The sequence below is a fragment of the Neolamprologus brichardi genome, chromosome 12 (assembly GCF_056152115.1).
Source record: "Neolamprologus brichardi isolate AB-2024 chromosome 12, ASM5615211v1, whole genome shotgun sequence".
Classification (NCBI taxonomy): Eukaryota; Metazoa; Chordata; class Actinopteri; order Cichliformes; family Cichlidae; genus Neolamprologus; species Neolamprologus brichardi.
In genome coordinates, this window is record NC_142115.1 from 35,426,574 (window position 1) to 35,448,597 (window position 22,024).

Sequence of the window (22,024 nt, forward strand, 5' to 3'; positions counted from 1 at the left end):
ATTATTATTATTATTTCAAATGTGCAAAAAGTAGTTTAGTTATAGTTCCCTTTTTTTTTAAATGGACCTTTTGGTGTGCATTTGTGAGGTCACCAGATTTACAGGGGGAAAGGAATAAAAAAATTACTTGTTTTTTTCAATACAGTTGTGTGGGTTTGAAATTGATCATGATCTGCTGCTTACTGGCTGCAAAAAAATATCTGGCCCAGATAAATTCCTCGGTTTGAAAATCTGGCCCAACTAACTTTGTAGTTGAATAGCCATGGTATAGACGTACATAAGAAAATGATCCTCTTAGTTTTCTTCTTCTTTTTTTTTTTTAACATTTATGGCCTCAAGTGATAGTTTCAGTTATGATTAAACACAATATTTATTTTGGAAATGATCATCCAATTTAAAGTTAAATAGACAATAAAGCACTGTGTTTGCTTTGGGCTTTGGTTACCTTGTCTCTAACCATCAGATTGTGCACAAGATGGTTCAGAACATCGAAATGTGAGCTTGGCTATGTCCATCTTTTCAATACAGTCTGTGGTCATGAATGCATTTCCCAGAAACAAAACAAACCCACAGAAGTCACTGATAAATTTAAGCCTTTTATTAACTTTTCTCTTTTTAAACACAACTAAGTCATTCATAAACATTCCTCTATTCCATTGTAACAGTCCAAATACAAACGATGAGCACGGGGAGAGAGAAAGGAACATACAGTATGTACACAATAAACTACAACAGCACTGTGCATTGAGGGAGAAGCAGTCAAGGCAAAGCGGACATCAGTCAAAAAATATTCAACTTCATACGCTGAGCTAGTACCTTGTAAAATAAGTGTCTAATACAAACTTATATAAAAATATTAAAGTCAGGACTACTTATGCACGTTATGTACCTAGTACAAAATTAAATAACAATAAAATAAGCGTAAATATTGGCATGAGGAGATAACGCAAATGTATAAATAAAACATAGAGGAAATGTACTTTATTATGAAAAATAAAAACATGGACATAATTTAACCAGAAAGCCTCAGTTCACATTATTCAGCTATTTTCTGACCGGACCACCAGGGGGCAGCACCGACACATTTTTTTTCTACGAGAGCAAGGTGGCGCGGGAACAAAAGGAAAGTATGAATGAGAGTCTACAGGAGCATTTCAGCACAGATAACTGGGAACAATAAGAAACAGACATGACCCCCCCACCCCACCCCATTTTAGCTCACTGCTAAAGGCCTCTGTACGCTTCAAAGGCAAATTTCAAAGCATCCAAAACTCCTGAAGCTTACTGATGCTGCAGTTCCTTTGAAGCATACTGGAACCTTAATCATGTCAAGACAAATGACAAATGAAATGTTACTTCCTGCTTCAGAAAATCATCAATTTTACACAACACAAACAAGAAAAACGACTTTTACATCTTTTCTCAAACGCAGCCAGTGCCTTCTTGTTTTCCTCACGTCACAACAAAAGCTTCAGAAACATGAAGTGAAAGATACTTGGATCTGATACAGTAAAACAATGGCTAGCTTAATGGTAAACAGTGTTATAGGTTAAGGTTTGGGTTCTCTGTACGGAGAACGCTGGCTTGTGGAACCCAGAGTAGCGTTTCTGTTGCGTTAGCCAACCAGCAGCTAACTTTGTAGCTTTAGTGGGGAGAAAAATAAGAGGCGGGGAAACAACAGCCCCAACTTTGTTAACACTCACAGGTACCCTTTTTTTTTTCCTTTCTTTTTTTTTAAACTGTGAGGGTTTGTATTGTTTCTTTATAAAACAAAGACTATAAAGTCATACAAAGAGATGAAAAACAGCTGTCCTGAAATGTACAGCACAAAGAGCAAGAGGGTAAGGAAAAGCAGAGCTGGGGCGGGACACAAATGTCCTCGCCAGCTGAAGCAGAGATTGTCGTTTCCCTTCCAACACGGGGATACTTTGCTTGGACAACAGCGATGCTGACGGGGCACGCGGGCTCACTTGTTGGGTTCGACGTTATTCTGGTTTCTTCAGAGGTTTAGACCCTGCTTAGCAGAGTGGATCTGCGGGGCAAAGAAAGACAGCGCCGTTAGAATCTGCAGGCGTTCATCACGTTTAATGATTGCAGTGCTCAGCCTCTTGCAAAAACGGCTGAGGAATGTGAAGCATGACTGTGCAATTCATCCTTAGGAACCTGAAACATTAAGGATCCTTGATTTCTGCTCTTTGTCAAATTTTTTACAGTGTACCGACTGCAAAATATCTTGGACGACTTCCATGAATGTTCCCCTTTTCCCTGCAGGATGCATGCTTTTAATACGACAGATTTCAGCAAATCTGCTGGAATTTTACAATCCAGTCCAGCACAGCGACCGCCACAGCAACAGTCTGCCTTTGGTGGATTTCCAGGTGTAATGTGTGTGGATGTAGGGGGCGCCGGGCAGCGCCGGGCACGGCAGCGCGTTCTGCTGACGCGGCTCGGCCGGAATAAAGTGACAGATCGTGTCGCAGTGGAGGCAAAGCTCAGGGGACAACCAGGGTTGGCAGGCGCTCAGGAAACGTGACCACACACACACACGTGCACACACACACACACAGCTAAGTGGATTCACCCTGGCTGGGCTTAACCCAACACTCGCAAGGCTGCCGATCCAAAAACCTGCTCTCACCTTTGACCCCTGCCAGAAGATCTGATTCATACGTCTGTCTGCATGTGGGTGGCTGCGCATGTGTGGGGTCAGTTTGGCGATCTAAAGCATGGCTGTCACGCTGAGTCATGTGGCCACTGTTCATACATACTTGGTGTAGTTTTACATCCATTTTTCTTTTCTTGCATCCACATTTTAAAAAGAAAACTTGAATCAGGTCCATGTGAGAGCAGGGTTTCTTTGGACACTTGGGAGCAGAAATAAGGCCAACGTTGCTGCGAGTGGGGATGTCTGCAAACGAGTTTAAGGCTGAACTACAACCTAACTACTACTTTTTTCTTTAGTTCACCCAAACAAATTATTTATTAATGTCAGTTACCACGTTAAACTTTACTTCCTTTCATATTGTGCCACATACCCACCTCCACCTCACAATGTAACTTAAATAAGTTATAATAAAGGCTAAAAAAAACCCCAAATGTTTTTAAAAAATGGCTTTTGGAGCTGGACCAATCGTGCTGTACTTCATTAAAGGCTCAAAGAGGAATCCATGAGTTCATCTGCTAACAGAATGAGGATTATCCTGTTCTTAGTGAGAGCTGCAACATTAACGCGAGTCCAAAGAAAGGGCAGAGTGTTTTCTCAGCCATCTGTTGTTTTCACAGCAATTTCTTGTAGTTTAATAACCGAAAACTTAAAATCCGCAAATTTTTCACGGCCACATAAATGAATCTGATCTTAACAGTTCTCAGCGGAGAAGCGGCGCATCCCTGACTCAGTTCGTGTCCATTTAACTTCAGCGTGTGGTGCTGAAGCGAGAGGAAATATCCCTCCGTCAGCTCTCTGGGGCTTCGAGCCACCTGAACAGACATTTTTCTCTCATCCATCTTCTCACACACACACGGTACTGTGTGACAGGAGGGTATGGCGTTATTGTGCACATAAGATGTAATTGTGTGAAAATGACTGATGTCTTTACACGCGCGCGTGCAAGCGACGGCGTGGCTTGGAAGACCGATGACAGCCTCTGTGTGTGTTTAATGCATTTATTGAGTAGCGTGAGGGGTCAGCCTCACAGCGTGACCTACATCCCTCCGGGTGCGCCTGGTCAGCGGGGAGACCGGGCAGAGGATGCGGGGCGACAGCCGTGATTGAAAGACTCGAAGCCCCTGAGGGCGAGTGTGTGTGTGCGTGCGGAGTGAACGGGGAGGGGTTCATACACACCTCAGAGACTTCCATCTGTCCTTCTCCATGTTGTTCTCAGGACCTTCGCTCTCGTACGACGCCAGATACAGAGCTGCAATGAGAAACGAGATCATTCAAAGCTGTGACACTTATATGCCACCTTAACCCATTTTCCCCTCACTCTATTTTCTGTAGTAAATGCTGTCGATACTCAAAGCTGATTGGTCAGTTCAGACAGTGCGTTTCGGATTTTACTCCCCGTCAGTCTCTGATAACGCTGCGATAGGAGCCCGAGCCGGTGACAAGACTTTGAAGTGGATTACAGGAGACTCGGTGCTGCTGGAGCAGGAGAGGTGATAACGAGGTGTGTGTGGATCTGAGGATTAGTCTCCGCACTATTATTATGACTAAGGACAAAGAGGCGGAGGGCACAGTGTTCATCATTTTGGTTTCTTCTGTTTCATTCCACACCAACGCTTTATCATTACTGACACAAAGTAACAATTCTCCCTATTAGGGATTTAAAGTAACAAGGTTTGCTTCCTTTGTTTTAAATCTATGACTATCTTAGTATAATTAGAGGTGTTTTCTGAGCTCGTGTAAATGTATTGACATGAATGGCTTTGTCCATTTATTTCCATGTTTACAGACTTGAAATCAAACGGTACGTGCCCCCCAAAAAAGTTACTACACAGCTACACAGAGGAGGAAAAAGCACAATTTTTCACTTGTATAGATAAAGTGTCAAACCAAGCCTTGATTAATGTCTGTAGCTTCATATTTAACACGGAAACATTGGTTTCCTTTTTATTTAACATAACTAGGGATGCAACGATACCAGTTTTTTCAAACCGATACCATACCGATACTTGGATCTGAGTACTTGCCGATACCGAGTACAAAAACCGATACTTCTACCACACACACACAAATGCAATGAATTGGAAGACAGGTTTTATTTTATTCTCTGCCGATAAAAAATAAAATCTTAATAAAAATGACCACAAAAAAAGTGGTCATTTTGACCACAAGTGAAAAATAAGCACTTCTGTTAAATTATTGCAGAGTCTCCACATTGTAATTTAACAAAATATCACTGAACTATTGGCACTGTCTCGAGCTTTCAGAATAATAAATAAACACTTCTGTTTATTTATTATATTTCATATCGCAGCTCGAGTATGCTGAGAAGACGGTGCAATCCTATGTTTTCCACGACCGGCATTGGCTGGTCATCCAGAGTAATAAAATGAGTCAGAGCCTCTGTTATTTTAACTGCCCGTGGATTTTCTCTTGACATTTTTCTTCGCTTTTCCAAAACCTGAGTTAAAGTTGGCTGTTCCGGTCCACACTGCTGACATTTTGTTTAGCCTAGCTACAGCAGCCTCCAGTTTCTCTTTTTTATCTGGAGCTGCCAGTCTCACTCGCCTAACCCTGTGCCTGTTTAGCGCGGGATGTCCCCCTAGTGGCGAATCTAAAAAACTACAACAGAAATGACAAGCCACCCTCTGATTAATGAAATAAGTTAGTATCGGTTCATGGTATCGGTTAACTTTTACGAGTATTCACATTTTACAGTATCGGCCCCGATACCCGATACCAGTATCGGTATCGGTGCATCACTAAACATAACCTTTAACGTTCAATGAACTCACCGTCTTCGGTGAACACCGGAGCGGTCAGCAGGTACTGAAGGATCTTGCGATCCTTCTCAAACGGACACTCCACTTTCTTCCAGGTCATGAACTCACTCACTTGTTTGGCGAGCTCCCAGAATTTCTGAAACAGTAACGACACAGGTTGGTTATTCAGAAGGAATCGACATGTTTCAAATGAAAAGACTTTGAATGAGGTTAGGGTTAGCGCCACACTGCGGTACTCGTCAGCTGTTAAGAAGTGTTAATGTGTTCAAATACACTTATTTATTTCATAACAGGGCAGGATATAGGCGTGGTTCAGCAGCAGCCTATTTCCAAGAATAGAATCAGTCCTGAAAATAGTCTGATTCGGGGTAGCTGTGACCAACCACGAGTGGAAATAGTGTTTGGTCACCGGTCATCATGGAAACACAGCTGATATTTGCACACTCAAGCCTTACTTCTGCATTTCCCTGCAGTCTTTAGAGAAGTGCTAGTAAACAGCCCAAAATGCGTTTCCATGCGTAGTAAATATCGCGACGCTGTCCGACACTGAAAGTCACGTGAGGGGAATCTCCCGCTGGGAAATATCAGATTCAGTTTACCTCGAAGTTGATGTGGCCGTTCTGCAGCCTGTTGGCACATCCCTCGTTGAGGAAGTAGATGTCTTTTATGAGCAGGCTGAAGAAAGGGATGACAATCTGCAGGGCAACGGAAACACAAAGGGATTTAACATCAGCGAGCAGATATAAGGGGGATTTCCTCATGACTCGCAGGTGTGTGCTCTTTTCTAAACAGCGATTCGAAAAGGATTACGGTTCAAAAAGAGGATCTCTGCTTCACGGGAGAAACACACAGTAAAACCCGCGAGTTTTCCATCTACAGACGTCTGTAGCAGGGTGTAAAAATACAACCTGTAGCTAAAAAAACAGAAAAATGGGGGAAGTGAGTCTGAGGTAAAGAGGTCAGTTTTCCAGAGAAGAAGAATTCCCCTTAAAAGCCACTTAAATAATTCATTGCCATAACTTTAATGATTTAGGTCACCACACACACGCTGATGTGGAGGAAATAAGGAAGAAGCACCAGCAGGTTGTAAGCTGGTGGGTTATTTAGAGGATTCAACTTTCTGGCTCACGTTTATCATCTGATGCGGCTCATAAGCAAAACATGTTTCATACTGACGGCTGCTGTAAAGTGGCACACTGACCTATAAAACTCCTCCGTCTGCCACCTCTCTCCTCACTGTCCCCACCCAACATTAAACATTCATGCAGCTTTCAAAGGAGCAACCGAAGGAAAAGCAACACACCGAGCTCTTCTTCAAACCTACATTTGTGTTGCACTTTCTATTATTCATGCAAAGTCACCATGTCAGACGTTGTACTTGTACAAGCCGCCCACACCCTTTGTTTTTAGTTCTTCCCACAAAATCATTTTTCAAGCCAAGCCAGCGAATCTCGCTCGTGTGCTTTTTGTTCCTCGCGTCCTTCTAAAGCTGCTCTTGGCCGGCTCGGATTGCACGCCTGTTTGTGTGAGATTGTGTCTCCACGCCATCCTTCGACAAAAGTTGGGTGCAGCTGACTTGCATTTAACGAGGCCTCGGTGAAGTCACAAAGTCAGAACATCAAGTACAGCGAGGGTTTGTTTACAAGAGCCTGCCTGTGTGCGTGATCTGAGGGCTGTTGTCATACACGCACACGCACACATACGGAGAGTTTAAGGAAAAAAAGCCTGCAGGAGCTGAAAGGAAGTCGTTTTCACAGCTGGACATGAGAAGGTGTTAAAGACCTGGAAGCAGAAGGGAGGCTGGATTTTGTAGCGAAATTAAATCTACCTCAAGTTGATGAAATGTGCAACATTTCTGTAATAGAGACGACTGAAAAGACGACTGAATCAACCGAATACAGTTGCTTTAAAATGGGGATTGCAATCGGTCCAAACAATTAATCCACAGCTACGTCGATTCGAGCAATAATGAAACCACTGACAAGTTAAGAAAACATTTGTAAGCTTGTAACGATCCAGTGTGCTGCTGGGAAACCTTGTTTATAACATCCATGTGGATGTTATTTTGAAGCCTTGATGATACTCTGTTGATGACATGCAGACGGAGAGCTGGATACCTGACGGTTCTAGTATATCCACCTGAGTGCATCACTCGGACCCGAGCGGGCGCCTTCCTGAGCATTGTCGCAGACCTTACCACCACATCAAGTTAAACATTAAACTTTAAACCTTAACATTAAACCTAAGGTGTCACCCTGACCTACTCGATACTCGGTGGAGCAGTTCTCTTTGTTTACAAGCATGCAGCTAGGTAAACATTACATCGAGCCGAGGGTCACACCGTTAATGGTACAGGCAATATTTATTCTGCACAACTGTGTAGAAGATAATAACTCTTACATACAAAAAAATAGCACTGCAGGTGAGGGAAACACTATGTCCCTTTATTTTTTCAATTTACTGTCTCCATCTGATTAAAACAAGTCTTAGAAGAAGAGCACGCAATGCAACTTTGTCCAAACTGGAGCTGTGTCCACATTCTTCCTTATAAAATATCTCACAATAGTTGCTACACAACCAAACACGATCCACCGAGTCTGGTTTAGATCAGCTGTTCTGCATTTTCTTAACATGTTATTTCAAGCAAATGAGCCAACATAGCAACAAGTGTTGGATCGTTAAACCTGCAGCAAGAATCGCCGAAACACACGTCGTCAGACTGAAGCGCTGCGAGTGCCTGACGGACACCATAAACACCCCCCGACCCCCCAAAAGGAGAGGTCACAAGCAGGAACATACCAGACTTCTTGGGAACTTTCCATTTCATGACCCTGACCTCTTGTACTGGACTGTTTGCATATCTTTGCTCCAAAAAAAGGGGGGGGGGCACATCCCTCACGAACCACAGGGAGCTGCACACACATCGACAGTACACTTAGTCTCCATTAAATAAAAACACCTTTTTTTAAACATGATGACGGGACGAGAGGCTGACCACTCATGTCTGGCAGCCCACGAGCTTCGGGCGGATCGGTCAGGGTGGGTCGAAGCAGCAGAGAACGCTATGTGATCTGGCAGGAGGCCATGTTTTCGTTTCATTCCAAAGCATTTTTGAAGAGGAAGAAACTCAGACCCTCCTCATGTTTTGACCCTCACAACTTGACCTCTGCGTCCCCTCTGCACTACACCGTTATGTAACCTCCGCCCGCCTCCCCGGAGGCTGCTGATGCTGTAAATATCACGGGAACACGCTGTGCAGACGATTTCAAGATACGCCGGTTTGGTTCTCTGCGCTGCCTCAAACACTTCCTTCCACGTCACAGTGCATGAGAAGAAAGTCTGAGATAAGGTCTCCGCTTTTTGCATAACTGCAGTCAAGCGTAATACGTCCCCGCCGTGACACACGTCACCACTGAAAGGTCACGGCAGCTGTCAAGTGGTTTATAGTAGAGACACCGAGCCACCGTTCACTATAAGTGTCTCTGACTGTTTACATGAATTGTAAACCAAAGTCTGGTGTTCACATGTCCAGCTGTTCAAACTCTTGGGTCTGCATAAACACTGGCTGCTTGATGTGTCAGTATCACGCAGCAAACTCCAAAAACTGCAGTTCTTCGACTGGCCACTTGAGGCTGAATCCAATCCTCATAGACTCCCAGTCTTAAAATGCCCAACTTAAGAAAATAAATAACAAACAAAAACAAATTTACATCCTGATATTAACTAAATGATAAATGGCAAAGACATGCCTGTCTGTAGCGTTACTTTCCCGTAGGAACGCTGCGTTACTGCGTTACTAAAACCGTGATTTTTTTTGCGAGAATGTCTCATGACAGTGACGTAAGCGAGTGCGACGTTCGTGACAACAGCTGTGTGCAGATCAACAATGGATCATATATCGAGTGCAGAGAGAGTATGAGCGTGCAGCGTTTAAAGCGTGGAAGTACTGACCTTACTTTGAGTTTGATTCCATAAAAAGTGACAAAAACATTAGTGTCCGTTGTGCGTGGGAAGAAAACTTCTTTTTACAGCGAAAAAACCCTAAACTTCCAAACAAGCACCGAGTAGCTACGACGTAATGGGAAACTCACAGAGAAACTCGCGGATTCTTCCACTGACCGCTGCACACCTGCACCAGGGTAAACCTCCGCCTACCCCACTCCTGCTTTACAGGTGAAAATAGAGCAACAGGACCGCTAGTCTTTGACTTTATTTATTTTCTGCTGTGTTTTACTTGCATCTATTTGAAAGAGTGAGTGTAAACACAAAAAATATTTTATTTTATGTGCTGGAATGTGCAGAAAATAGGTTTAAATGTTGAACTAATTTCAGGTGACCCACTGTGCTGTTCCACCCTCCTCCGAGAGGGGAGACGTTCAGAAAAACGAATATAATTAAATTTTTGCTTGATGCATAAAGTTAAAAGATTAAAACTAATAAAACAAGTTTTAAAAAGAGACTTTTCCATTTGATTACATTTTGTATGATGGATTATGTAGAAAAAGTAGAATTGGGCTGAAAGATCTATCGCTTTATCACCTGTTCAGGTTGTAAATCGTGTTTTTAAAAAGTAACTAAGTAATTAATTACTTTTGAAAATAAGTAATCAGTAAAGTAACTGGATTACTTTTTGGGGGAAGTAATCAGTAATTAGTTACTGATTACTTTTTTCAAGTAACTTGACCAACACTGCTGGTGAGCGATATTCTTTATTATTTTTATTAGGGTGTCACTTAATTAGCAGATGTCTTTGTCCACAATCCAACGTCTGACATCACCATGGTTACGTCTTAACATCTTTTTGGCAAAGAGAAATAAATAATCGGAATCGCAGCTTTTCCCAGAATTGTGATTCCGATGCAACAAATGTTGCGCTTCAAATGTCATCGTCCATATTTAATTTGCTCTCTTTCTGTGCGCCACAAGGCGTTCAGATGGGAGCTGAGCTACAGGTGAACCAGTTGGAAAGTTAAGATTACATTTAAATATTCAGAATAGACAATCTCCCGTAAACACGGCACCATCAAATGCGGGAACATCAAGGCCTCACCTTCTCTCTGCTGCTGTTGGCGGTGATTGATCTCTGCGTGGCTCCTCTCAGTGCTGTTCTGTAGTTATAGAAATTGCTGGAAGGATCCATCTGGTGCTGTGGAGAGACAAATGCAGAGTCAGTGTGAGCACGGGCCTCTGAAATGTGAGTGGATCTGATGGCCCAAAAAGCCGGCGACATGTGTTTTGGCTTAACACCAGCGGAAGTGCGAACTCTGCGCCTGGATAATACTAGTTGACTGTTGCTGAAGGAAACTCTGAAACTCGAACACATCATCAGTGAAAATTATATAAAATGTGGTTTTATTATTAGTTTTCACCATGATGACCAAGGATCCTCAAGTTTCAAATATTGTGACATAGGATGTAGTCACACGGGGGGGTGACGATGCCATTGAGTCTGTGACTTTGAACAAACTAAGCAGCAAATGAACTCAAACACAAAGTTTGGGATTCACCTAAAAGAAATCCTCACAGGGACAAAAGATAAAGATAAAAGGAAAGCATCAAGAAGGGTGCGACTGACAAAAGGAACAAGAGACCGCAGAAGAGGAACGACGTGGATGATCTCCAGCGAGACGTGAAGAAAACCTAAAGAACTCGAGTCTTTGAAACCCTTTCAGGTCTCGCAGAGCGTCCCACACTCACTCGTCAGATCTCCTATTTCAAAAGGGCCGACTGATGGCCCGTTGGGCTCACTGAACGTAGTCTTGCGGTATGCTGGGTTTTCTCACACACCTTGGGGAGGAAGGCAGGGTTGCGTGATTTGCACACCCAGTTACACCTTAACATCTGGTCCTCCCGGCTGCTGGGCTCCATTTATTTCCACCTGATCCCGACAGAATCACCAAATTTCCCCTTATTTTTCTTCCAGAATGTACCAAGAACAATCATAGGTGCTCATTTTTTGTTCTTGTCATGTTCTGACTTAAAACTGAACCTTCAGACTCAGATGTTCCAGGAAAATTCTGTTGCTTTACCATATAATCAAACTAAACTTGGGAAAGGCTATCATGTGCTTTGGTTTAACCCTTTAAGACCTACCATACAACCAAGTCCGCCAGAGCTTATATTATATTTTTACATGTTGTGGAGCCATTTTTGGGAGCATTTCAAGTTGCTATACATCAATACAACTGTTATAGCCCAGATTTTAATAATATGTCTGCATTAAGTGCATAGTAATTACATAAATTGCAAAAAAGTGCAATAAACTACAAAAAAAATTAAATCGTTTTTGTTTTTTTAACATATATTTCTAGTTAGAGAAATTTAAGAGGCTTATCCCTCAAAACTGTAAATACAAAAAAGTTGCACAAAATAGTTTCCCACCACAGGAAATTTATTTTGAGTGTCTTCATAGTTTTATTTTTGAAATACACCAATTTTTATATACTGCAGGAAAAACGAAAATAAATATCATAATGCAAATTTGCAAAAAAGCAGCATATGCATCAAAATAAACTATTTCCAGCAGTGCAATATGAGTCCTAAGCATCCCAGAAACGACACAGAAAGTCATAAAGTCAAAGATAACTTTTAAAAACACCAGTATAGGCTCATGAGGCCCTGATGGTAAAAAATATATATATATACATTTCCGCGAAAATGACGTCACTTCCTGTTTCGGGCAGGTCATGGCGGACATGCGATAGTTCGCGCTGACAGCTAATCCAATGTAGGAAGTGTTATGAACAGCTGATCGGATCGGCAAAGCGTGTTTCTGGAATATTATGTTTTTGTTGCTGCAAGTGCTTTTTATGCAGTTTTTGCAAAGCTATATGTGGAAGGAAACTGTGACCGAGGACAAGCTGATGGCATAAGATGTAAGTACAACTCCTCCGGTTTCATATGCAAAAAAAATTATTGTGCTAGCTCACGTGGTTGCAGAGCTACCGGGATTTAAAAGTAGTTACGCAAAACAGAGCGTGCTGCTCTGACCGGCTTTAAAGGGTTAAGAGAAAGGCTTCAACCAGCTCAGTTCTGAGAGTCTCTGTTTTTTCTACATTTATGAGCGATCTCAGTCATGGACAGCAAACCCTTTATTCTCCCACTCAGATCCACGCTTGCAAAAGCTTTCAGCATGACCCTGTTTTTCTCTCTTACCCAATAAATCACCGACAGCAGTAGCTCCCCCGCAAACCCACAACTAGATTTGTCACAAGTGTTTACCACAACACTGCCACTACGCGTGGGAAAAACTGAGTTGAATTATTAAAAGTGAGATTATAAAACACTCGTTTCCTGAGTAAATCTCTTTTATACAAACTCACCTCTAGAATATCAAACTTGGCTGTTTTGACTTTGCTCCAGGTCTTCTTCAGCCGTGACACCGGACTCATGTTCATCCCAGCTGCAACACAAACACAAAAACAAAGAGAGAGAGATCACACGCCCGTGCAAACACGATCGCATTAACACATGGCATTTTCCCCATTCAGCCAGACAGACGCACATCCCCCTCCACCCTTCCTCCCCTTCTCTTTCTTCACGTTGCTTCTTCTGGTGCAGCAGGAACAATAGAGTTAACACACGCCTTGTTTCCCCTCCCAGCACTCTGCTTCCCATATGGTAATCCTCTGTGTGCCCGGTGCAGGTTCAGGCAGCGAAGGGTCACCAACAGAGCAGAACAACGCCACAAAAACAGCCCTGGGGTCCTCTAAAGAACTCCGCTTCACAGACAGAAATATAAAACTCGAAAACCGCGACGCCTCGTGTTCTCCCTGAACTCACTTTGATTCCCAGCAGACAGTTTGGCTTTCACACAGCACCGACGGAAGCGAATGCAGGCCGAACACGGAGGCATGTGACGCTGTGTCAGGACGTGCGCTGCCTGGGAAACGGCTCCATCCACTCACAAAGAGACCAGTGTGAAGAAGGACAGGTGTTAGCTGTAGTGGTCCCTCTGGGACACGTACGCCCCCTATACGAGATGATTATTATACCGTTAATGTCTTCTTCTTTTCAGCGCAGTCACAATGTCGCCAGTGACGAGAAGACACACTGACAGTTGGGGGTTTTTGTTGTTTTTTTAATGAATTAAATGGTCACTTAACTCCAAGGCCGATTCCAGCCATGCAGTCATTTAGATAATAATGCCTTTCTTTTTCTTTTCTGATTCACTTTAGACAGGAGGGAAAACCAAATGTGGATATTTCAAGACCTGAAAAAATAAATGTGTTTGCTCACCGAGACACAGCTGATGGTAAATGATCTGTTTTGGGGGGTAATAACCCTTTAAAAGCATCACAAACACAGTGTCCCTGGAGACGAGGCTGGTGTAGAAGGATTTGCCTGTGGCTCTCTTCCTCGCCGTCTCAGGGGAGGACAGAGGACAGCTGGCACTCCGATATCCTCTCCTCCCTTTCTCCCTCCCCTGTGTGCTCACACTCTCTGGTCAGTGCTGACCATCTGCCCGGTTTATGCCCTCTCCCAGTCCCGAGTCCGCTCCCTGTTTGTATCGGACGCAAAGACTCTCCACCCGCCCTCAGGCCCACGCCGATGACCAGACACGCTCTCCTCTAAATCCTCCGAGACTCAGAGAGTCTTCTAACCTCTTAGGCCTCGGTGTTTTTCTCGTTTCTAACCTGGAATTAACCTGGTTACTTTTATCGAAACTAATCTTCTTTTTAGAGTCACGTTAACGCCTGCAGCTGTTTAGCACAACCCGGGTTTGCTCCACAATGGGCAGAATGAGGAGAGAAATTACATAGAAAAGGCGGAAATATCAATTTCTCTACTGAAAGTAACCTCAAAAGACCAGGATACAATGTGCTTATAGTTCAGCCATTGTGCAGAGTGAAGAATGGAAACCCCATCAGTGATACGCCTCGAGTTCAGCAACTATTGGCTTGATAATTCACACTCTTTGTCCTGCAATTTTATACCTTTTGGGCTATTTTTCAAAAGTGCAGACACTGGAAGCAGGGACAATAGGTTCATAAATGTGTTTTACAATGTGCAGACTTTGCAGTGAGTATATAAGAGTGCGTTTGATTCTGTAAGTACAAGCAGACGGAGCGGAAAGCCATGGGAAAAACCGTCTGAGTGACCAAAGAACAAATTCCATCAAGACAATTATCTGCATGAACTCCGCTCCATCTGCTGCCAAGTTTCACCCATAATATTAAACTGAAGAAAATTACGTAAGGTGGAAATGAACTGAGACAATGTCAGGAGAGGTTACTGCCACGGGGCGACTGCAGCGCAGCATGAACCAAACAAACAAACTGCAATTTATAGCACTAATCAAATTTATGATGATGCCCACAAGACAACAAGCTCTGTGCAGAGGCCTGCACAGGAGGAAGCGAGTGCAGAGCACACGTCTGAGTGAGGAAAGTGCAAAGCATCACCTTGTGGGAACAATCGCTTCAGGTTTTGTGCAGCGACGAAACAAAACTTTATCTCAGAGAGGAAAAAAAGAGAACTCCGACTCACATATGATGGCCATGAGGGAGTTGAAGTTGCCGATGTTGAAGCATTCCCGCGCCACGTCGATGAAGAACTCGATAACTCGGGCTCGGTGCTTCTTTTTCCCCGGCTGTTAACAGAATGGAGAACATTAAAAACTGCATTAAGCCTCAGCTTTATTTCCAACAAACACATTTACCAAACAGCGAAGTGCTGTTCTCCGAAAAGGTTGGAATCATTGTCGGGGACGATGGCTGGTAAAGTGCTGTGTACAAAGTAATAAGGTTTGCTTGTACAATTCAAGATCACAGATTGGAGTTTTTGTTTCTTACTTTCTTTTATTTGCATGAAAAGTGTTTATTTAGCCTTTCCCAGACACTGCAGCCTTGTTTAACCTTGTTTTAGGGAACTTCCTCTTTCAGCTGAACTTTTGGGACATCCATCTTTTATTTACAGCCTATGGTTCGGCCATATTTTAATGTATTACGCAAGAATCTAGTGGAAACTGAGCTGTGAACATTTCTTTGGGTACTTCATTCACTAAATGAATGAGGAGGACTAAGGGTGACAGAGCTTTTGCCACTGTGGCCCCTAGACTGTGGAACTCTCTCCCCCAAGCATTAAGAGCTGTGGACTCAGTCGCTGTTTTTAAAAAACAACTTTTTAAAACTGCTTTTGGTTAATTTTTTGCCTGTTTTATTTTCTCTTTTTAAATCTTTTTATGACTTGTAATCTTATGTGCAGCACTTTGTGATTCTGTCTTGAAAGGTGCTATATAAATAAAAAATTATTTATTTATTTAAACAATTATCTGAAAAATTAACCGTGCGATTTCATCCCTAATGAAGATAACAGTGGTTGTGTACCATCAACAATCCGCCTTCATTAGCAGTGAAGTTTACTGCTTGGCTTGCTGTTTGTTACCTACCATGCAGATCTCTGTAGCCACCAGATAACTGAGTCTGTTGAACCAGTCGACGTAAGCCTCCAGGTTGCTGGCCTTTTTGTGATCGCTGAAGCAATTCTGCAGAAAAAAAACACCAAAGAAAACCTTCAGTTAGAACTGAAGTTAAAAGCAAAGCCAGTCGACGTCAATCGATTCAACAAATTTAAAATAAATAAATAAATGAGTGGACCTGTGCAGCCAATAATACTCAGCTTCCCCCTGCTTTTCATCTATAAGCACAATAGCGGTCAATGTTATTCACATTATGCATGCTGGCTCTTTGTGTGGATTCCTCTTGATGTAATTCCACACATTCCTCGAGCCTTACGCCACTCGCGCCCATGCCGAGTTCCCGCCACTGAGCATGTCGCTTTTTATGCACACAGGCCGAGTTGTCCCCGTGTTTTCAAGTGGCTCGTTGGGGGTACGAGGCGAGCTAGCCTAAAAGAACAAAGGCAGCCTTAACCCCCATCACCCTGGCTTCCAAAAAACTGGCCCGTTGCCTAGCAGCCAAACGCCAGAAAAGAGACCACACCGCCCCAAAACACACACACACACACCTTACCAATGCAAACCCTTGGCAGTAGTGGTTGCTAGGAGATGGGGTGCATGCATGCCCATCTAATCCAGACACTGGGATGGTTTGAGGAAATTGTGGTGTGATTGAGTGTGAGGGGAGCGGATATGTGGTCTGCAAATAACCTGCCCTCACTTTGACCCATGCAGCAGGCAGTTACTGCGCTGTGTAAACTTAACATCCTTCTGCAAGAGAAACTAGGCCATCGGAGACAAATCAAGTCTACACCAGATTTTAGCCAGAAAAATCTTATCTGCTGATGTATTCTAAAGCATGCAGTCATTACCTTATCATTATCCAGAGGGTCCTTGTGGACGAAAGCCTGGACGAATTCTTCAGGTCCGATGTAGCTCAGTCTTTCCTGAAAAGGGAGGAAAAAAATCTCTGAGAATCGACGAACAGTTCGCATCACAGCAGGACCGTAAAAGGTTTAGTCACCAGATGGTTTCCCTACTTGTTTAAGTTAGTTTGGGATTATCAGCATCATTAAAGCCAACATTTTATCTCCCTTTTTAGGTCAGATACAGGAGGACCTCGGTCACCACACTGATTTATCAGTCCATCACAGAGATCTGGTCCTGCTCTGACACACGTCGCCCTCTCTGACATCGATCTGGCTTCTCTTTGACTTCTGCGTGTGTCTCAGTGGTTCGGTTTCAGACACATTTAGCGCTTACTTCAAAATAAATGACATTTAAACAGATTTTTAAGAACTGCTTCTCTTACCAGCTCTATGTGTGTGAGCTGCTGGGCGACGGTAAAGGGGTCATTGCAGATAGACAGCAGGTCTCTCTGTATGGCTGCCTGAGGCTTCGCTTTTAGAACCGTGAGCCTCTCGGCCGCAGTGGCGTTGATTTTGCCCAGCGCCTCCTCGTACTGGCTGAGCACCGTCAACCTCCTGATGAGGCCCTGGCTCATCTGGCTGACTGCCTTCCTGTAAATCTGCGAGGAGAAAGAAGGAAATCTGTTTGCTGGAACTCAGTTTTGCAACTTTAGCTTTACTAGCATCTTCAGAAACAGTACTGGGTATCATATGAAGTTTGTTCCAGGGTGGTGCGGGTGGTGAAAGATGCAAGTTCACAGTCCAGAGCCACAGAACAGCCATCAAAGTGTAAATTGTAGAAAAATTAGCCTTTTATCATTTACTAAAATATCAGTAACAATGTTACACAAAATTCTTCCTGCCAGGTTTATTAATAATTCTCATCAGCTCACGGGGAACAGGGCAGGGGACTCTTGGCTTACTGGCTGAGAGGTCATCTTATTTTGAAACTTTCCTGTGACTCAAACAGGCCACGATTAGATAACAGTTTCCTCTCTGCTCCACTTTAGCATAGAAGTTGTATAAGACGGCCGGTCGAGGGAAAGAGAACATGTGTATCTGATTTTGTGTATGATGAGAAGGCTGGATGATCCCAAGCACCCCTTCACGGCCACATCTCTCCTCTCTGAACTTTCTGCCAATTCAGCCTCCAGAATCTGGGATCTACAACAAGGAGTTCGACAGGGGTGGGAAAGAACACCCAAGCTTTATAATGGATGTGGAGGGCTGGATGTCTAAACAGCAATCAAGTATGACGAGTCCGTGCTGCACTCACACATTGGGGATAAAAACGAGCGGGCTTTCATCGCTCTGCTGGAAACAGTCAAGGCGGGATCTTTTTCTGAAATTCACTTCCCAGGGCGCGACTAATGCATCTGTCTGTGGGTGATGTGGCTGTGATAGGTGCAATGACACATGAAGAGACACATTCACGTGTCAGCCAATCAGCTGTGGCTCTGTGGACACTGCAGTTTTTGGCGAGGGGTGATTGCCAGAATGAAAAATGAAACTGCAGAGAGAAAAATCAGGTTTTTACGAGTGCTGTGCTGCAGATTCTCAACAAACAAACAGTGAAAAATGTCAAAATCTGATTTTTGATACTTGCCAATTATTTTTAGATTTCTGCTTACAGTTTGAAGACATTAATTAGCTCCAAACTTTAAAAAAAAAAGATTTGTCTGAACAGGAAAAGAAAGAATTTGTTGCAAAACAAACATTAAGATTCATTAGTTGCACACTTACACTCAGTCCTCTCACACACTGCAATAAACCCGGCTGATAAACACTGTATTAACTCTGCTAATGCTCGACCGCGCTGCTGCACAGTTGGACAACAGCGAGACATGCCACCAGTGAAAATCCACTTCAAAGTGAACCATCTGCCGTAGCTTCTGTCCCCACCACAAACAGAGGACAGGCCAGGGTCGGGTAAATATAGTCTCGAATCTCGGAGACAACGGCATGCGTCGCATTTCTGAGCAGAGGAAGTCACATTTGCTCACCCCAACTTTTGGCGTTACGACCGAGTGAGCCTAGCGGTGGCACGCGATTCCCGTCACCGTCAACACTGGCAGCGGTCCTGAGGTGGCAGACGACTGCTCAGTGCAAGTCGACACTTCTGAGCACATGGCTGCGTTATGCCATCATATCGCTAGAGGTCCTGTTATTCTTGGCTGACTGGTGTCATTTCCTGTGGAGCGCCACCTGACCCAAAGCAAAGGCCCGACTGTTTTTAGACGTTCATTCAACCAGAACTAATGAGCAGAGTAAAAGGTGTACTGGGCCGGATTGTTTTAAACTACAAACACGCGCGTGGTGCCAAGTCACGATGCGGCAGAAGTAGCTCTCAGCCAACTGAACGAGACCTCCCTGGAGTTCAGCATTAATCTGTGAAGTCGGCATAATCTGTGTGCGAGTGAATCGAGTTTAACACAAGTGAGACGCTTCATGGTTTCACGTCTTTAATGTTAGAACTTGAATTTAGTCTTTTATAAAACCAGTTTTTAAAGGTGTGCTTGCATTATTTCTGGTGTCTTATTTGTTAATGTTGAACATAGATGAAAACTGATTCTCCCCATTCAGGAGAAACTGATACTGATACATTGTTGCCTTTGAGTTCCTTTGTTCCTTTGATACAATGCACAGTTTAGAGGTGAGAGTGAATTACAATATGATACCATGCAATAACCAGAATCAGATTTTCACTGTGCAATGGTTGCGGCCAATGAAGATATCGGTCCCATTGTCTGTTTAAGCTTCTTATGCAAAGATTCTTGCAGTACCAACTTTACAATGGTGCAAAGCACACCTGCCTCCATCTGAATATTCAGTTTCTCCAGGTATGTCAGGCACCTCGTGTGTCTAATAGGGGTGGGGGAAAAATGGATACTGTGTAGTATGGTGATATTTTGTTTGCTAATAATGTATCGATACAGGGACAGCAGAAATCGATATTTTGTTACAAAAAAAGTGACTTCAGAGCATGTTGATCCTTTTTCTGAGCAAGAATCCTGACATTCCTTCACTGTCCAAATGTGTTTAACTTTTTTTATGGCAGCAATAAACATGACAGTTTACTTATTTTAATTTAAGACATGTTTTATTTTAATTAAGTTTAAAACTTTTTTATTTAATGTAAAATTATATTTTGTTTTAATTTACTTTCAAATTCTTCAATTGCTGAAGGGGCTGCATAGTTTTCATAAACTGCATAGTTCAGAATAGCTATAATTGTACCAGATGGTTGATTCAGTTAAGTTGGACTAGACTGTAATACAAACCGTTCAGTTTGTCAACAATAAAACTGAAATGAGAGAAAGACTGAGTGTGAGACTTTGATATTAGAGAAAATGAATATTGATAAAGTTTACCTTTATGTACAGAATCTGAATATTGCAAAATATTTTTTTTAAAATTGCAATAATTTCGTATCGTGCGTTAAGTATTGTGATAATATCGTATCGTGGGATGTATGGTGATTCCCAGCTCTAGTGTCTAAATCCTGTGAGAGCTACTAAAAATCGATCAAAATTACCATAAAAACGTAGCATGCAAAATAAAAACTGCACATTTTCAGGTCGAGAACTGTGCACCAGTAAGCGAGTTCAGATCGTTTTTTCCTCAGCTGCAGCTTCCCTGTATATCCAACCACGTCCATAATGACAGTCTTACTACAGAGATCAAGGTCTGGGAATGTTCAGCGTGTGGTCTGGACATAAGTCTGACCAGATGTTCAGGACATCTATTCTGGACTCTCTTCCCAGAGCTCTGTGGTCGACTCGCCAAAGAGCCAGCATCCAGCTCTAAACTTCAGACGTGCTTATGCTAAAGCATTTATGTTTTGAATTTCAAACCTGATTTGCAGCCTTCATGTTTAGTTTTGTTTCACACTTTCTCCAAATCAGATCTATTCAAAGCCCCATCCCGAGAAGCGCTTCCCACAATTTAAACAGCGTATTTCCTGGAAATGTCCTGCGGTGTTCACACTACCAAAAATAAGGTGTCATCCTTTCTCACCACGGGGGGAATATCTATGGACACATGAATAAACAACTGTTCAACTCGACTCCTTTCCCCTAACATTTATTTGTGGCAGCGTGTGCACCCGGGGCATCAAAGCTTCCCTGAGAACGACTCATTCAGAGGACTGTTGTTGGTCAGGCTTTGCACACCACGAGTGCACATGCTTACATGACATTTGAGTTTATCTTCATGATATTCGGATACTATTGCTTTGTCAGTACAGTAAACCCGACCCATCTTTCTCAACGAAATTATTAAGTCAACAAGTTCATTCCTAGTTGATAACATCTCATAACTACATTTCCCGCAAGGTCTAAGGACACACAGGCAGGTACTGGATATGCAGGGGAACTCCTGGAAAGATTATTTAAAAATAGACTTGTTTGGAAAAGAAATTGAAAGTAAAGTGTGCATTATTGCGTAATTCACCCACAGCGTGCCAATGGTTTCTCTTTATCTAGTTCAAATCTATTTGTCAGTAGAGATAATGTTTAATTTTGGTCTTAACTGACTAGCAGCAAATAGTACCTCTCTCTTTTTTCCCCGTTAAATATGCCAACCATGGTGTTATCTCAGGTAAAAGTTCCTGGGAATCTTCACCTTATGTCTGTTTCCCCCGAAGCCAGAATCAATTTCAACTATCAAAAATATCCACAGAGGTTTGGTGTTAACGCCAGCTGCAGCCAATCTAGTGTGAAATCAAAAGGTGTTTGCATGACCGTCAAAACAGCGTGTGTGTGTTTATGAGAATGTCTAAGTTTCCATGGGGGTGGGTGGGGGATCTGGAAAGCTGTAAATGTGTCCAAGTGTCATGTGAGGTTGAATTGATTTCTAGATAAAGTCGGGATCAATACTTGTCCTCGCACCATCGGCGAGTCCTGTGGAGCCTGATTAAAAAAGTGGGGGTGCGTGTTTTTCTTGTCTCGAGTGCTAAAGAGGGGGCGGTGGAGGGTGGGGGGGGGGGGGGGGGGGGGGGGGTTTATCTTCTTCATCGCTATCTGGTCCTGACAAGCTGCTGCTGCAACAACTAAAACATCCAAAAATACACACACTTAGTTTGTGTGTGCCACTTTCCCGAGCAAAAGGATGACTCAACCAATCAGCACGTGCACTGGAAGAAGCCGGTCTGATGAGGACTAATATCATTAATTGTTCAGACCAAAGACAATTTAACTGGGAACATGAGACGGTGACATGGAAGGATAGGAGCACGAGTAAACTTGATTCTAGCAGAAAAAGACGAATCATC

At 43.1% G+C, this 22,024-nt stretch overlaps 1 protein-coding gene across 2 annotated transcripts in view; it reads right to left on the bottom strand.

Annotated features, from left to right (window-relative positions):
* Positions 1 to 583: 583 nt before the first annotated feature.
* The window catches only part of rasgef1ba (RasGEF domain family, member 1Ba), a 132,587-nt gene continuing 111,146 nt past the window's right edge, over positions 584 to 22,024 (bottom strand). For both annotated transcript variants that reach the window (XM_087849477.1, XM_087849478.1), the window contains 10 exons: positions 17,157 to 17,372; positions 16,717 to 16,791; positions 15,836 to 15,931; positions 14,935 to 15,037; positions 12,768 to 12,847; positions 10,496 to 10,591; positions 6,045 to 6,140; positions 5,458 to 5,581; positions 3,842 to 3,914; positions 584 to 2,032 (listed from right to left, as the gene is read on the bottom strand). In XM_087849477.1, the coding sequence (XP_087705603.1) occupies positions 2,008 to 2,032; positions 3,842 to 3,914; positions 5,458 to 5,581; positions 6,045 to 6,140; positions 10,496 to 10,591; positions 12,768 to 12,847; positions 14,935 to 15,037; positions 15,836 to 15,931; positions 16,717 to 16,791; positions 17,157 to 17,372 (984 nt within the window). In that variant the 3' untranslated portion in view covers positions 584 to 2,007. The remainder of the gene's footprint in view (positions 2,033 to 3,841; positions 3,915 to 5,457; positions 5,582 to 6,044; positions 6,141 to 10,495; positions 10,592 to 12,767; positions 12,848 to 14,934; positions 15,038 to 15,835; positions 15,932 to 16,716; positions 16,792 to 17,156; positions 17,373 to 22,024) is intronic.